This window comes from Trichechus manatus, unplaced genomic scaffold (genome assembly GCF_000243295.1).
Source record: "Trichechus manatus latirostris isolate Lorelei unplaced genomic scaffold, TriManLat1.0 scaffold00033, whole genome shotgun sequence".
NCBI classification, from domain to species: Eukaryota; Metazoa; Chordata; class Mammalia; order Sirenia; family Trichechidae; genus Trichechus; species Trichechus manatus.
In genome coordinates, this window is record NW_004443969.1 from 9,878,483 (window position 1) to 9,892,151 (window position 13,669).

General features: G+C 44.9%; 1 protein-coding gene across 1 annotated transcript in view; it reads right to left on the reverse strand.

Annotated features, from left to right (window-relative positions):
- LCT (lactase) overlaps positions 1-13,669 on the reverse strand; it is a 53,250-nt gene that overhangs the window by 12,020 nt on the left and 27,561 nt on the right. The window contains 7 exon segments of the mRNA XM_004375093.2: positions 540-742; positions 2,100-2,298; positions 5,085-5,375; positions 6,298-6,338; positions 6,341-6,562; positions 7,268-8,815; positions 10,541-11,186. Of these exon segments, the coding sequence (XP_004375150.2) occupies positions 540-742; positions 2,100-2,298; positions 5,085-5,375; positions 6,298-6,338; positions 6,341-6,562; positions 7,268-8,815; positions 10,541-11,186 (3,150 nt within the window).

A 13,669-nucleotide genomic window follows, 5' to 3' on the forward strand; every position in this document is an offset into this window, starting at 1 on the left:
CCACCAGCTTTTTGGTTAGCAGCCAAGTGCTTAAGCACTGTGTCACCAAGGCTCCTTAAGAAATGCTTAGGCCGGAGTAAGTAAACTTAGATGGTAACACCTAGAGTTGAAGCATGACATTGCAGCCCAGCTCTATTAGATACCATAGTCAAACCAGAGAGATTAAAAAGATGGAATTTCTTTCTATTAATTAGCTTCAAACCAATGTTACATCCAGTAAGGATTACATGCATAAATAATTTCAGAAGATTTACAAGATTTAAAAACCCAACCCCAAAGAACTTAAATCACTTTCATCACAGCAAGCCTGTAAGATGGGTAGGGCATGTCCATTTCACAGAAGAGAAAACTAAAGTACAAAAAGGTTAGGTGATTTTCCCAATCTAGGTAACAGCACATTAGGTTTCCCAAATTAGGTAACAGCAAAATAGGGCCTAAATCCTAAATCTTTGATCTGCAATCTAATTTTATCTCCATTAGACCATGACCAGGAGGCAAAACAGGCAATAGTAAGAACAGTTCCCAGAGAAAAAACAGACCTGAAGGAATCTCCTGGCTGCCTCCACATCCTCCTGGTTGGAGGGGTTTCTGGGCTCAGCCCAGTCGCTGTTGATGGTGATGGAAATGATGCCACCTTGAGTGGCGCGGTACACGTCGTTATACAGATGCCAGGCCTCAGCATGAGCCTTTATTATGTTGTGGCCAGCAATGTAGGGGGCAGTGCCAGGCCTTAAGGAGATTCCTGGAAACTCACACGTGGATGTCATTGAAGAATGAATGTGGCTGACATGTCTGCTGTATATTTGGGGAAAAGAGTATAGGTGTTGGAGTTAGGAAGACTGGAATTGAAAGCCTGGCTCCACCTCTTATTAGCTGGGTGTGTAACTTTGGACAGATAATTCAGCCTTTCAGTAAAATACGCAATGCAGAGTTCTTGTGAGAAAGAAATGAAACAGCATATGTGAAGCCCCTGGCACTAGGTCTGGCAGGTAGAAAGCACTTGATAGTAAGTGTTGGTTTCTGTTTCCCTTTCCCCAAAAGAGTGACTCCTGTGTCTCAGGCAAAGTACTCAGAAAGGTGTGTGCCTCATGCGTGGTCATTCTGGAGCTTTTTGGAGCCCACTGTGAATTTGAGCTTTGAAAATATAGCTGCTGTGAGCAGCTGGCCTAAGAGGTTTCTTGAGAGCAAATGTTACGAGACAGCCCCTTCTTGTGTGTTGACAGAATGGTCAATCAAAGTGCCAACCACGTACCAATGGCAGATATGTCTGGTAAGGATTTGAGGCAGACCGGCCCCAGATTTCCCGCATTTACACAGGATCCGAGGAATCACATGGATGAATACAAATCGACTCTCATAAGCTCAGAACTAGAGGAAAGGAAAATTGCAGTTTTCTCAAGGGGCAACGACAGGTCCACAATCCCTTATGCAAGACCCTTAAAGTCAGAAGTGTTTTGGAATGATTTTTTTTTTGTATTTTGGAAAAGTAGTAAGTTACATGTAACCTTCCATAGGGCCCAGGAAAGTTCTCCATAATCCAGCATACTCATTGTCTGTACCACCAAAAAAAAAAAAAACCAAACCTGTTGCCGTTGAGTCGATTCCGACTCATAGCGACCCTAGAACTTCGGAATAGCACGCTAAGTGGGATAAAGACAATAAATAACCTCATGTTGTTTCAAGTCTGGTTTGACTATTGTTAAGTGAGCTCAGGCAAGCCAAATCAGCGGTCTGAACCTTGTGGATTTGGGGATTGTGGAAGGCTGACTGTGGACCTGTACCGACAGATGAATTCTCCTTTCCCACATCTATTAGTCCCTGGTCTCCAGGAGCTTCCTGTTGGAGGCAGGTCAGAGTCACAGAACAAAGAAGTAAAGCCATTGTGAGGTGCTGAATCATGCAATTCACATTTCACAAAAGAGGTGTCAGAAAGGGAGCCCCCTGCTCCCCGCTGTGCAGCCTTGAGGAAGAGGCAGGGTTTCTGAGGCACTGCTTGGTCCTTCCAGGCCTTTCCACCCATGCCACCTGGATTTCATGCCTTCGTGCCTTTAAAAACACAACACTCCAAAGAGCTGACAGGTCAGGCCCGGGACCTTTACCTGGAGCTGCTGTCCCGTAGCCATAGCCCTGGCTAGCAACAGCCAAGGGTTCATTCACCGTGATCCAAAACTTCACCTTGTCTCCCAGCCTCTGGAAGAGCACATCTGCATACTCTTTAAACCGCTGGACAATGGTCTCATTCTCCCAGCCACCAACATCCTGTAGTGCCTGGGGCAGGTCCCAGTGGTAAATGGTCACCTGTGAAAAAGCCAGATCAGCAGTCAGTCAGCCCTGCTCTCCAGGCCTGGCGTCCCTTAGGAAACATCCCTTACGGGAAGCCACTGACATTACATCAGCCAGCATAAAGGCCTGCTGCTAAAGCTGAGGATGAGTTGTGGGACAAAAAGGCTGAAAGATTTTTTTTTTTTTTTGGTGTGGGTAGGGGAGGCGGGGGGCAGCAGCATCAAAGGGTGATAAATTTACATATCTACATCAAAAAGTCTGGGTTTAAATCCTGCTTATGCCCCTCTACTAGCTGTGTGACCCTGGGCTCAGGCATGAACACCTCCACTTCATGGAATCATCGTGGGCCGAAATCAGATGGGAGAGCACATGACAAGCACCCTGGGAGATCTTCCGTAAGTGTTAGCTGTCAGTGCCGTTAGAGATGGGAAGTACCAGTGCTTCAGAACCTTCCCGGAAAAATGCACTGGAAGTCTGAGGGTATGGTAAAGGGACACCCCAAAGGACATCACCTGACATGCCTGGAGGCCCGTCCTGCAGCACTGGGAACCCTTCTCTGCTGTGGCCAGGTCCATGCGGTGGCCTTTCCTCTCTCCTGGCCTTCCTTCAAATGACCCCCAAGAGACTTCATCTTGGCCAGGCCAGGCTCTCCACTGTCAGCCCGACTAGGTGTAACCATCTTCAGCCCAGGCCCAAGTCTTTGCCTTTGTCTCAAATGCCCTTCCTCTGCCTCCCACCATCCAAACCCTCCTCTTTATTCAAGACCCACACATCCCTGAGGCTTTCCCTGCCCACAGCACCTTTCCTTTTGTGGTGCCACAACACCCTCAAGCTCTACAACGTCATTTGGCCCTGAGTTGCCTACTCTCTGATGCCGTTCTGGCACTGTTATACATGAAGAACCCGACTGTCCACCCGACAGTGGCGCACTGGAGGACAGCAGCTCTGCTATCTTCTCCATCCTTCACAGGATTCACCGTAACAAAGCCTTGCACAGGCTAGCCCCTTCCCGCAGTGTTAGCAGAGAGACAACAGGAGGCCAGACAGCACTTTTATTTGGAAAAAGCTGTTTTGGGGGCCTGGGAGAGAGCGTTTGCAATGCAGGGATTATGCTTTGGCTGAGGTGTATAATCTCCACTCGTTTCTTTCAGCAGAGGAAACAAGTAGGTTCACAGAATTGTTACCTTCAGTCCTTTGTTATAAATGACCCAGGGATGGGGTGGCAGGGAGTGTTCTTAGGTTTCCAAATAAAAATAAAAAATTTTGGTGACAGCAAATGAAGCTCACAGTGAGTTTCTATAGTCTTATTCATAATAATTTAAGGCTTAAAAGCATATTCACTGTTCTGCATCCCACTTTGGTGAGTAGCATCTGTGGTCTTAAAAGCTAGTGAGCAGCCATCTAAGATACATCAACTGGTCCCAATTCACCTGGAGCAAAGGAGAATGAAGAACACCAAAGACACAAGGAAAATATTAGCCCAAGAGACAGAAAGGGCCACAAAAATCCAGAGACTTCATCAGCCTGAGACTAGAAGAACTAGAAGGTACCCGGCTACCACCAATGACGACCTTGACAGGGAACACAACAGAAAGTCCCTGACGGAGCAGGAGAAAAGTGGGGTGCAGAACTCAAATTCTAGTCAAAAGACCAGACTTAATGGTTTGGCTGAGACTGGAGGGACCCCAGAAGACATGGCCCCTGGACTCTCCGTTAGCTCAGAACTGAAACCATTCCTGAAGCCAACTCTTCAGACAAAGATTAGACTGGACTATGGGGCATAAAATGATACTCGTGAAGAGTGTGCTTCTTACCTCAAGTAGATACATGAGACTAAACGGACAGCTCCTGTCTGGAGGCGAGATGAGAAGGCAAAAAGGGACAGGAGCTAGTTGAATGGACGGGAAATCCCAGGTGGAAAGGAGGAGTGTGCTGTCACAGTATGGGGACAGCAGCTAGGGTCACATAGCAATGTGTGTATAAATTTTTATATGAGAAACTGACTTGAACTGTAAACTTTCACTTAATGCACAATAAAAAAAGACCAAAAACCACACACATTCGCCTCCTAGGATTGTATCCTACAGACCAACTTTCACACATGTGAAGTGATGTATGTCTATGGCTACTCAGGAGTCCCTGGGTGGCACAAACAGTTAAGCGCTCGGCCATTAACTGAAAGGTTGGCAGTTCAAATTCACCCAGAAGTGCCTCAGAAGAAAGGCCTGGCAATCTACTTCTGATCAGCCATTGAAAACCCTCTGGAGCATAGTACTACGACACACATAGGGTCACCATGAGTCAGAATCGATCTGAAGGCAACTGGTTTGGTTTGGTTTTTATGGATGCTTGTTGTAGTACTGGTTATAATAGCAAGAGTGGAAACACCCTAAGTGTCCATCAACAGGGAAATAATTAAAGAAGTGTGATATAAACACAATTCCACATAACTGTAAGAAGAGAAAAAAGCAGAACAAATGCAGAAACTCTATCCACTGATATGGAAATATCTATGAGGCATATTGTTAAATAAAAGGAAGTATCAAATGGTGGTCTGTTACCACAATGAAAAGAAAGGAGAAAAGAAATATTCATGCAAACACACACATATATACTTATACGTGCAAAAGAAGGATACACAAGAAACTAGCAAACTTGGTTGTCTGTAGGGAGGGGACCTGGATGGCGTGGGTCAGGGATGGGAAGGAGACTTTGCTCTGCGGACTCTTAAGCTTTTTAAGTTCTGACGTATGTCAACTTACTGACAATTTAAAAAATTAAAGTTTAAAACAGCCCCTCACCTGCGGCTTGATGTTGGCAGCCAGCAGGGCATCAATGAGCCGCAAGCAGTAGTCCAGGCCTGCTTCATTGATGTACCTAGTGGTTCCATCCGGGAGGATGCGGGACCAGGAGACAGAAAAGCGGTAGTGAGACACACCCAGGTTCTGCAGGGCTGCCAGATCCTTGGCAATCTTGTGATAACTGTCACAGGCCACGTCTCCAGTGTCATCGTTCCCCACTCTCAGAGGTGTGTGAGAATACTTCTCCCAAATACTGAGTCCCTTGCCATCTTCTCTCCATGCACCTTCAACCTGAAGAAGACAAGACAGGTCTAATTAAGTCATTCAGTCAAGTCACACACAAGTTCCTTAGCCTTCCTGTCAGCAGATGGGTCCCAAGTGAGGATGGAAGTCAGCATTGCCTTCTCTGGAAGCCTCCTCTGCCCACCCCTCTGATTTCTGAACTTCCAACATTTTCTGTATACACACACAGCATCATCACACTGCATTACACAATCGTCTGCCTGCTGACTGGCTTCCCACAAGACTGTGGGGTCTAGGCACTTGTCTTTCATCTCGACCTCCCAGCAATGGGGGCAGCAGTGTCTGGTGTAGGGGGCGTGTTCAGTAAAGGTGTGAACGAACAACCACCCCTCCCTCCCCCCACTGAATCATGACCCAACAAATTCCAATGATACCAGGTATGGAGGCAGAATTTCTGATCAGGACATGTGTTGCTGTTTCTGTGCCTCTCATTTGTCCTCCCATCATCTTATGGGGAAACTGCCTATAGTCTTAAGTCGTCTGACAGGTATACATCGTGTAACTTACTTTAAAACAGTTCTGCCAAGTACATTGTATGATATTGTCTAACGAGATGAAGGCTGGCATTCAAATCAAGAATGCACACCCATGGCATTTCAGCAAAGAATCTTCGTATTTGCTCGTCTTTGTCCAAGTGTTTCTGCCCAGACTCCACCTGCTCCATCTTGCCCTACAAACACCTATCTTGCACAGCCAAATTTGGGGATGAGAAGGAGTCAGGCTGATGGGGAGGAGGACCTCCCTGACTCCCCCACAGCACCCTATACTTCCTTCCCTCAGGGTAGTCAACAGACTCTACTGAAATCCCTACTCATGTGCCTGCCCTCCCCCGTAGCCCATTGCCTAGCCCAGAGCCTGGCACTTAGCAGGTGTGCAATAAGTGTTTGTTGAACTGCACTGAACTCCTCACCTGATATGCTGAGGAAGCTGCACTCCAGATGAAGCCATCAGCTGTCCGTACAAAAACTCGTCTTCCTTGGGCAGTGGCATGCCATTGTTGGTAATGACCTCTGTGTAGTATGTGGCAGAGGTTCTTGCTGTTCGAGGCCTGTTCAAGACATTGAAATCAACATGGTACAGTCCAAACTTGACTGTGTAGCCATGCAACCATTCAAAGTTGTCCATCAGAGACCATGCCAAATATCCTCGAAAATCTACACCATTGAGCCTGTAGGCTGGGGACATCCCAAGGGGAGCAGAGAGGAGAGCTTTACACTATGAGACAGGATCTCCAACAGCACAGCCAACTCAATTCCTCAACTCAAGACAATAAACCATCAACTTCTACACACAGGTAATGTTTGCCCTGATAGATAAACAGATTATCTTGGTTATCTTTCTTTTTTCTGGCACTGATGACCACCTGGCAAGTATTAATGATGGATCCTACTAAAATCAGAGTCTTTTGCTGGGGTAAAGGAGCATATCTCAACTTCAAGGATCTCAGCCCACCTTCACACTTTAAAGCACAGAAGTGTGAATCAGAGAGGAGTTTCCTGCTCTGGGATCCATGGAACCGACCAGCATATAAGCTCCATGATGGCAGGAATTTATCTATCCTGTTTACTGCTATATCCCTGCACCTAGACTCTGTCACATAATCGTTGTTCAATAAATCTTTTTTGGAATAAAACAAATAAATGGAAACATTAAAATATCCTTGTGCACACTCTGTGTGTGTACATTTGTGCTTTTTCTCTGGGGAAATGACCATAGCTTTTCTTCAGCTTCTCAAAGGGAAATGTAAGCCCCAAACAGGTGAAGAATTATGGAATTAGGGCTTAACAAAGAGATACTAGTTAATAGTTCGTAGAGCACTTCAAGCACATGACATATGGATATGGGGAGATTTTGTAAAGGGGATCAGAACCCTCACATACCTTTCAAAGCTTCATTGATGTAGGTTTTATGGTAAAATATCCTATCAGTGTCCTCCAATTCTGTATTTGCCAGCCCCACTCCATTTTCGGTAATGTAAATGGGGATGTCACCATACTGTTCTCTGATCCAATTCAGCAGTCTTCGTGTCCCCCACGGCACAGCTCTGTTCATGGCCGTGGAAGGCCATGAAAGGTCCTCCTCGCCTATCTCCTGGTCATCTTCATAGGAAGGTGGGTTTAGGTTGGGCGTTTTATGCTGCACGATCCTAGAGGAGTAGGTGTTGAGGCAGAAGACGTCGGCCGTGGCCCTAATGTACCTCTTCTCTTCCTCAGTGAAGCTTGGCAGGCAGGAGGTGGTCAGCTGTTGTAATTCACTCCTATTCCCCACTTTCCACTTCACGGCATCGGGATAGTCTCCATTTCTGAAGATGGGGTGGGCAAACCAGCCCATGGAGAACTGGAGCATTCGGTCAGCTGCTTCCACGTCTCTCGGGACCCCTGGCGACTTGGGCTCTGCCCAGTGTGTACTGAGGCTCAATGAAATCACCCCCTTCTGCTGCTGCCTATACTTCTCAGCGTAAGTGTGATAGACTCTGGCATGAGCTTTGATGACAGCATGGGCAACCCTATAAGGGGCCCAGCCTGGGTCCTTCACCTTTGGAGGAAATTCCCCTGAGCCATAACCCAACCATGCCTGGTACATGGGCTCATTAAAGGTCATCCAGAACTTGACTCTGTCACCAAAGTTCTGGAAACAAAAGTCCGCATAGCTGTCAAACAACTCAATCAAGGAAGGATTATCCCAACCTCCAATATCCTGGAGGGCTTGTGGCAGGTCCCAGTGGAATAGTGTCACCATGGGAAAGATGTTACTTGCCACCAAGCCATTGATCAACCTGTTGTAATAATCGACACCGTGACTGTTGATAGAACTGCTTCTCCCAGTTGGGAAAATCCGAGACCAGGAGAGAGAAAATCGATAGGCCTTCACCTTCAAAGCTCGGAGCATATTCAGATCGGCATCCAGTTGGTTATAGCTGTCACAGGCTATGTCTCCAGTGGCATTGTCTTCCACATTGTTCCCTGGTGTGTGCGTAAAGTTATCCCAAATACTGGGGCCTTTGCCATCGGCATTCCAAGCTCCTTCAACCTGATAGGCTGAAGAGGATACACCCCACAGAAAGTCATCCTGAAACGTGCCGTGGTAGAACAAATCTCTTTCAAACTCGGGTTGGTTTGAGAACTTTTCCCAAACTACTTTAGCCTTGGAGGGCACCTCAGATGGAAAAGCGAAGGCTCTAATTTTGGGGCGGACATCTGGCGTAATAGCTGGTGGCAGCCTATTTACTACTTTAGTGAGGAAACCGTTCTTTTCAATGATGCTGGTGAAAAAGTAGGCAGATCTCCTGGGAGTCCTTGGCTTGCTGCTGTCGTTAAAGTTGATGTAGTACAGCCCAAATCTCTGACTGTAGCCAGAGGGGCCTTCAAAGCCATCAATGAAGGAACGAACAATGTAAGAAAGAACATTCACCGAGTCTTCCTTGATAGCTGTGAAGAAAAAGAAAAATTTGGGTTATTTTAAAGTCTGTTATTGTGGTTACTTTTAAAAAGTTTTCCTTTTGACAAAGTTTTGGAGGTGACGTGGGCTAACCAAAAAAAGTTAACTCCTTTCTTCCCTTCAGAATGAATAGAAGGAAAATCCACAAGACCACCCACAAGACATCAGACCACTTCTATGGCTGTAAATCTTAATCCAAAGGAGCTCCTTGTCTTATAATGAATCAAAACAAGAATATACCCCATTGGCTAGCATCAGGACTCCTTGTTTTTTTTGTAGGATACACAAATCATTTAAACTTTTAAAAATGTATTTTTATTTCTCCTCATTTACATTTAATAATATTGACATAAAATGATCACATATTCCATGTTAAATAAGAGAAATAAATTTCAAAGAAATGTATCTCCTGACTCATCTCAATTTCCCACACAACAGTCTAGTGAGTCAACCAAGAATGAGAGCCAAAATATGGCAATGGCTGTGGGCTCCAATTTGGGGCCAGTAAGGTGTTAAGTCTTGTTTGTATCGGACTCCACAGCCTCTCAACAAATATATTGATTGTATAAAAGGTGGGTAAAGTTGCTCATTCATTCAATCAGTAATTGATAAAGCACTACTTGTTCCAGGCCTATGCTAGGCCCTGGGGATACGAAGATGAATAAATGTTTCATAGCTTAGTGGGTGGAGGGGAGAAATGAGCCAGAAATAGAAAGGCTTATGGTTCCGACCTTGGGTTCTGCACTCACTGAGTCACTTAATCTCTCAGAGCTTCACTTTTTGCAGTTCTCCCCTGAAGATAATGCCTGCCCCAATTTACTGTAAAGGGCTGTTTCCAGGATCACATGTGACACTGTCTTGAAGGGTTTCAAAGATAAGGAAGATGACAGAATTGTAACCTTGATAATGAGAAGAGTACAAGTAGAAGAGAGGCTCTGACCTCACGGACAGGGCTGGCAAGTACGTGGGATGTGTGTCTCCATTCCTTGTTTCAGTGCCCATGGCAGGCATCACTAGTCAACTTTCTCTCTAAATTTAGACAAGGCCTTGAAAGCTTCTCAACAAGCTCTCGGCAGATGGCTAATCACTATCAATTGATTAGGACTGACATATGAGATAAAACCTATTTGCCATCCCTTTTTACTTGGAATAAAAAGACATATGAAACAGAATGTTAGGTAAGAATGAGACTGTAGATATTGATAAACTGTATTAGAATTAATGATGTGGAACATAAATTTTATAGCCATTTAAAGGAGATGGAGCTCAATATGGCTGGAGCAATGAGGGAAGATTTTATTGGTTAGAGTCCCATTGCAAGTGTCCTCATTCCATCCTGTAATGCCCTTATCACCCTATATTGTAAGTGACTGTGTCCCTCTGTAGACTGTGAGTTCCCTATGTAAAAGGACAATGTTTGCTCTGTATTACCCCTAGTGTCTTGTACAATGTCTGGCACATAATAGGCATTCGATAAATGGGTAGGACTCAGAAGGACAGACAGTTAGAAAGGAGGCCACCTAGGAAACAAGAACACAGGGGTACAGATATGAGAGAGTTAGACTGATATGAAGGACTACTGCTGTTACCACCAATACTACTTTTTGGCTTCATTTCCTTGGGAGACTGTCTTTGTTCCTTTAAGCAAAATTCTGAAGGCTTGGAGGAGAAGTATCACCCATCTTCCAGTCACCAGCACCTCTCCAGTGACTTACCTTTGAGCACCTCATTGATATACTGACTGAAGTAGTCTACTCTCAAGGAGTCATTACAGGGATTTTTACTTTCGTCTATGGGCATGCCATTCCCAGCCAGGTAGATTGGAACGTTTCCTCTTGCGTATTCCAAGGATACAAACTTCAACAGCCTCCTTATACCCCAGGGCACCACACGAATCCAGGGGGATGAAGTCCGAGGCCATGCAGGGTCCGCATGTTGGGAGAAGCCTCCGATGGTATCATAGCTGGGGATGCAGGTGTTTTGTTGGGCACCACTGATGAGGTGGGAGGTGTAATGGGACAGACCCAGAAAGTCAGCTGATCCTTTCAGCAATTGCTTCTCTGCCTCAGTGAACTCAGGGAGCTGGGCCACAGGGCTTGGGCACTGTTCGTTCATCTGTTGGATCTGGGCTCTCAGGGCTGCTGGGTAGTCACCATCCACAAAGATGGGGTGTGCAAACCAGCCCAGCATGAAGTGCAAGAAGTGCTCAGAGGCCCTCAGGTCCTCGGGCCTCTCTGGGGACAGAGGCTCTGCCCAGTCTGAGTTCAGCACAATGCCCACACGCCCCTGCTGCTGCAGGCGATGGTGGCTGTTGTAGTGATGCCAAGCTCTGGCATGAGCCTTGAGGACCAAGTGAGCTACCTTGTTAGGAATAAGGAAGGAAATACAGTACTTAGTAACAATAACAACAACATCAACAAGTCAACACCAATGTTAATAACAACATCAACAAGAAGTCAACACTGATATTAACAACATCAAGTCAACACCAATGTTGACAACATCAACAAGCAGTCAGCAAGTCAACAGCAACATCAATAAGTTAACACTGATGTCAACAATGTTGACAAGTCAAGGACATTGATGTCAACATCAACACCAACGTTTGCAATATCAACAAGACAACAATGTCAACAACATGGACAAGTCAATGACTATATCAACAAGGTTGACAGTAACAACTAACAGATATTGAGCACCTACTGCTTAATGAATTTTCTCATGTAATCCTCAGAAGGAGCTTACATGGAAGGTACAATTATTATTACTACTTTACAGATAAGGAAAACAAGAGCCAGAGAGGTATAATAACTTGCTACACTGTGGTCAGTAAGGGATAGAGTGAGAATATAAAACAAAGGCAGTCTGAATCCAGGCCTGTATTGTCACCCACAATGCTCTTCTGCCTCCGTCCTCAATAAATGCTTACTAACCACTTAGTCCATAAGAGGAAATTATTTTAATTAACCCACAAGGGCGAGGACCACTCTTTCTAATCTATCTGTTCTCCTTTCTACTTAATGAAATTTAAGAAGAATAACCATAACCAGCAATTTCTTTGTAGATTTAATTTATGGTCATACAAAAGTCAACAGCTTTCCTTGGTAAAGCATCATGGGAACATAGTGATAAAGAGGGGATGTCTAGAGTATACCAAGCCTAGACTTGAATCTTGGCTCTGCCACTAACTTGCTCTGTCAACTTAGCCGAACTTCTCTCTCAATTTCAGCTTCCTTGTCTATAAGAAGGGGGTAATTATGGATCCATCTGGGAGGATTAAATAAAATACACATATATAAAGCAGCAAAAAATAAACAAACAAACAAACAAAAAAACCCCGGAGTAGAGGAGGAAGCTTGCTAAATCTTAGCTCCCTTTCCTTTTTCCTTTTTATCATCTGAAGATGTTAACACTTGACTTTTGAAGAATTTCATACTAAAATACGCCCGCAGGAAGTGAAACTCTTGGCTGTTTCTTGTGTCCCGTATGTTAGTTCTTAACTGGGTCTTAACCTCCAATGGCAAACTGTGCTCCTTTCCAAAAGGCAGCAGTGTTTCCTGCCAAAACTGTCAGAGCCAGGCAGGGTACTCAACAGAATATTACACAACCATCAGAAACAATCATTGTGACCATGTAATAACATGGAAAAGTGTTAACAACACAATGTCAAGTAAAACATGAGCACGAAACTGCATGTCACTGTGACTATGCTATGAATACAAAGAAGCGAAGACTGGAAAGAAGTGCTGGTAGAATTATGAGGGGAATCTTTTCTTTGAAAAATTTCCCCAATGGTATTATCATATTTTAACCAATAAATAAAAACAAGAGTTGATGGAGAAGAGTGGAGGAACTTCCTTTCAAAGTTTCTCTAAGAAAAAGATCCCAGGAGCCACAGTTCAAAAGGATATACGAACCCTAAGAAGAAAAGGTTTGGATGAGTTTTACAAGGAGTGTGTTAAATGGCACCTGACCATCCTCAATTCTATATTGTTCCCAGTGGTGAGGGAACGGGGTCCTTTGCCTGCAGCACAAGAGGGGTGTATGCAAACTATTTCCCTACACTGGCTGCTGAGCAAGACCTACTGGCTATGAGGGACTGTGGGTCACTATTGAAACTGACCTTGCTCTGTCTCTTTTCTCTGTGAGTAAAACATTGTTCCATCTAGTTCCTGTGTGTGAGTCATCCTTTCTCAGAGACGCCAGCACCTGCAAACTATGGAGTGGATTACTATTCTCCATGTGATGAGATGCCTCTCCTAGAGGTGGTAACAGGTGTCACTTGTTCAACAAGAACAGAACCCAAAGTATGGCAGGGGAGAGCCAGACTAACAGGTCTTTTCTAAAGAATGTTGCCGGGGAAAGCTGATGGGTCTTCTGAGAGGCTTTGAAGAGAAGGAAATAAATGGAAAGGACCCATGCTAAGCTATTTTTAATTTTATCCCCCTCCCCCCCACACACCCATTTCTTGTTGAAATAATACCCTGATTGCTCTCTGGGAAGCCAGCCCCTCCTCTGTCTCCTCAAACAGTGTGTTGAGGGGTAGATGTGAGACCCACTCAGAAACTAGGAGACACAGGGTGACTTTTGCTAGGAATGCCAGAATGGAAGTCAGCTTTCTTTCCTGCAAGTCTTTAAATATGAAAGTGGGGTTACTACCATTGCTGTCATCTGGCTACCAAGTAGTCGAAGAATAAAGCCAATGAGGGAAACAAGGTTAGGGAGAAAAAGTTGTATTCTGGTGACATTGTTGATGCTCTAATCAAGCTCCACCCTGATCAAGCTACAACCAAGATTTTTCAGTGTTCTGCACTAACAAATTTCCTCCTTTCTTATATCAGTTT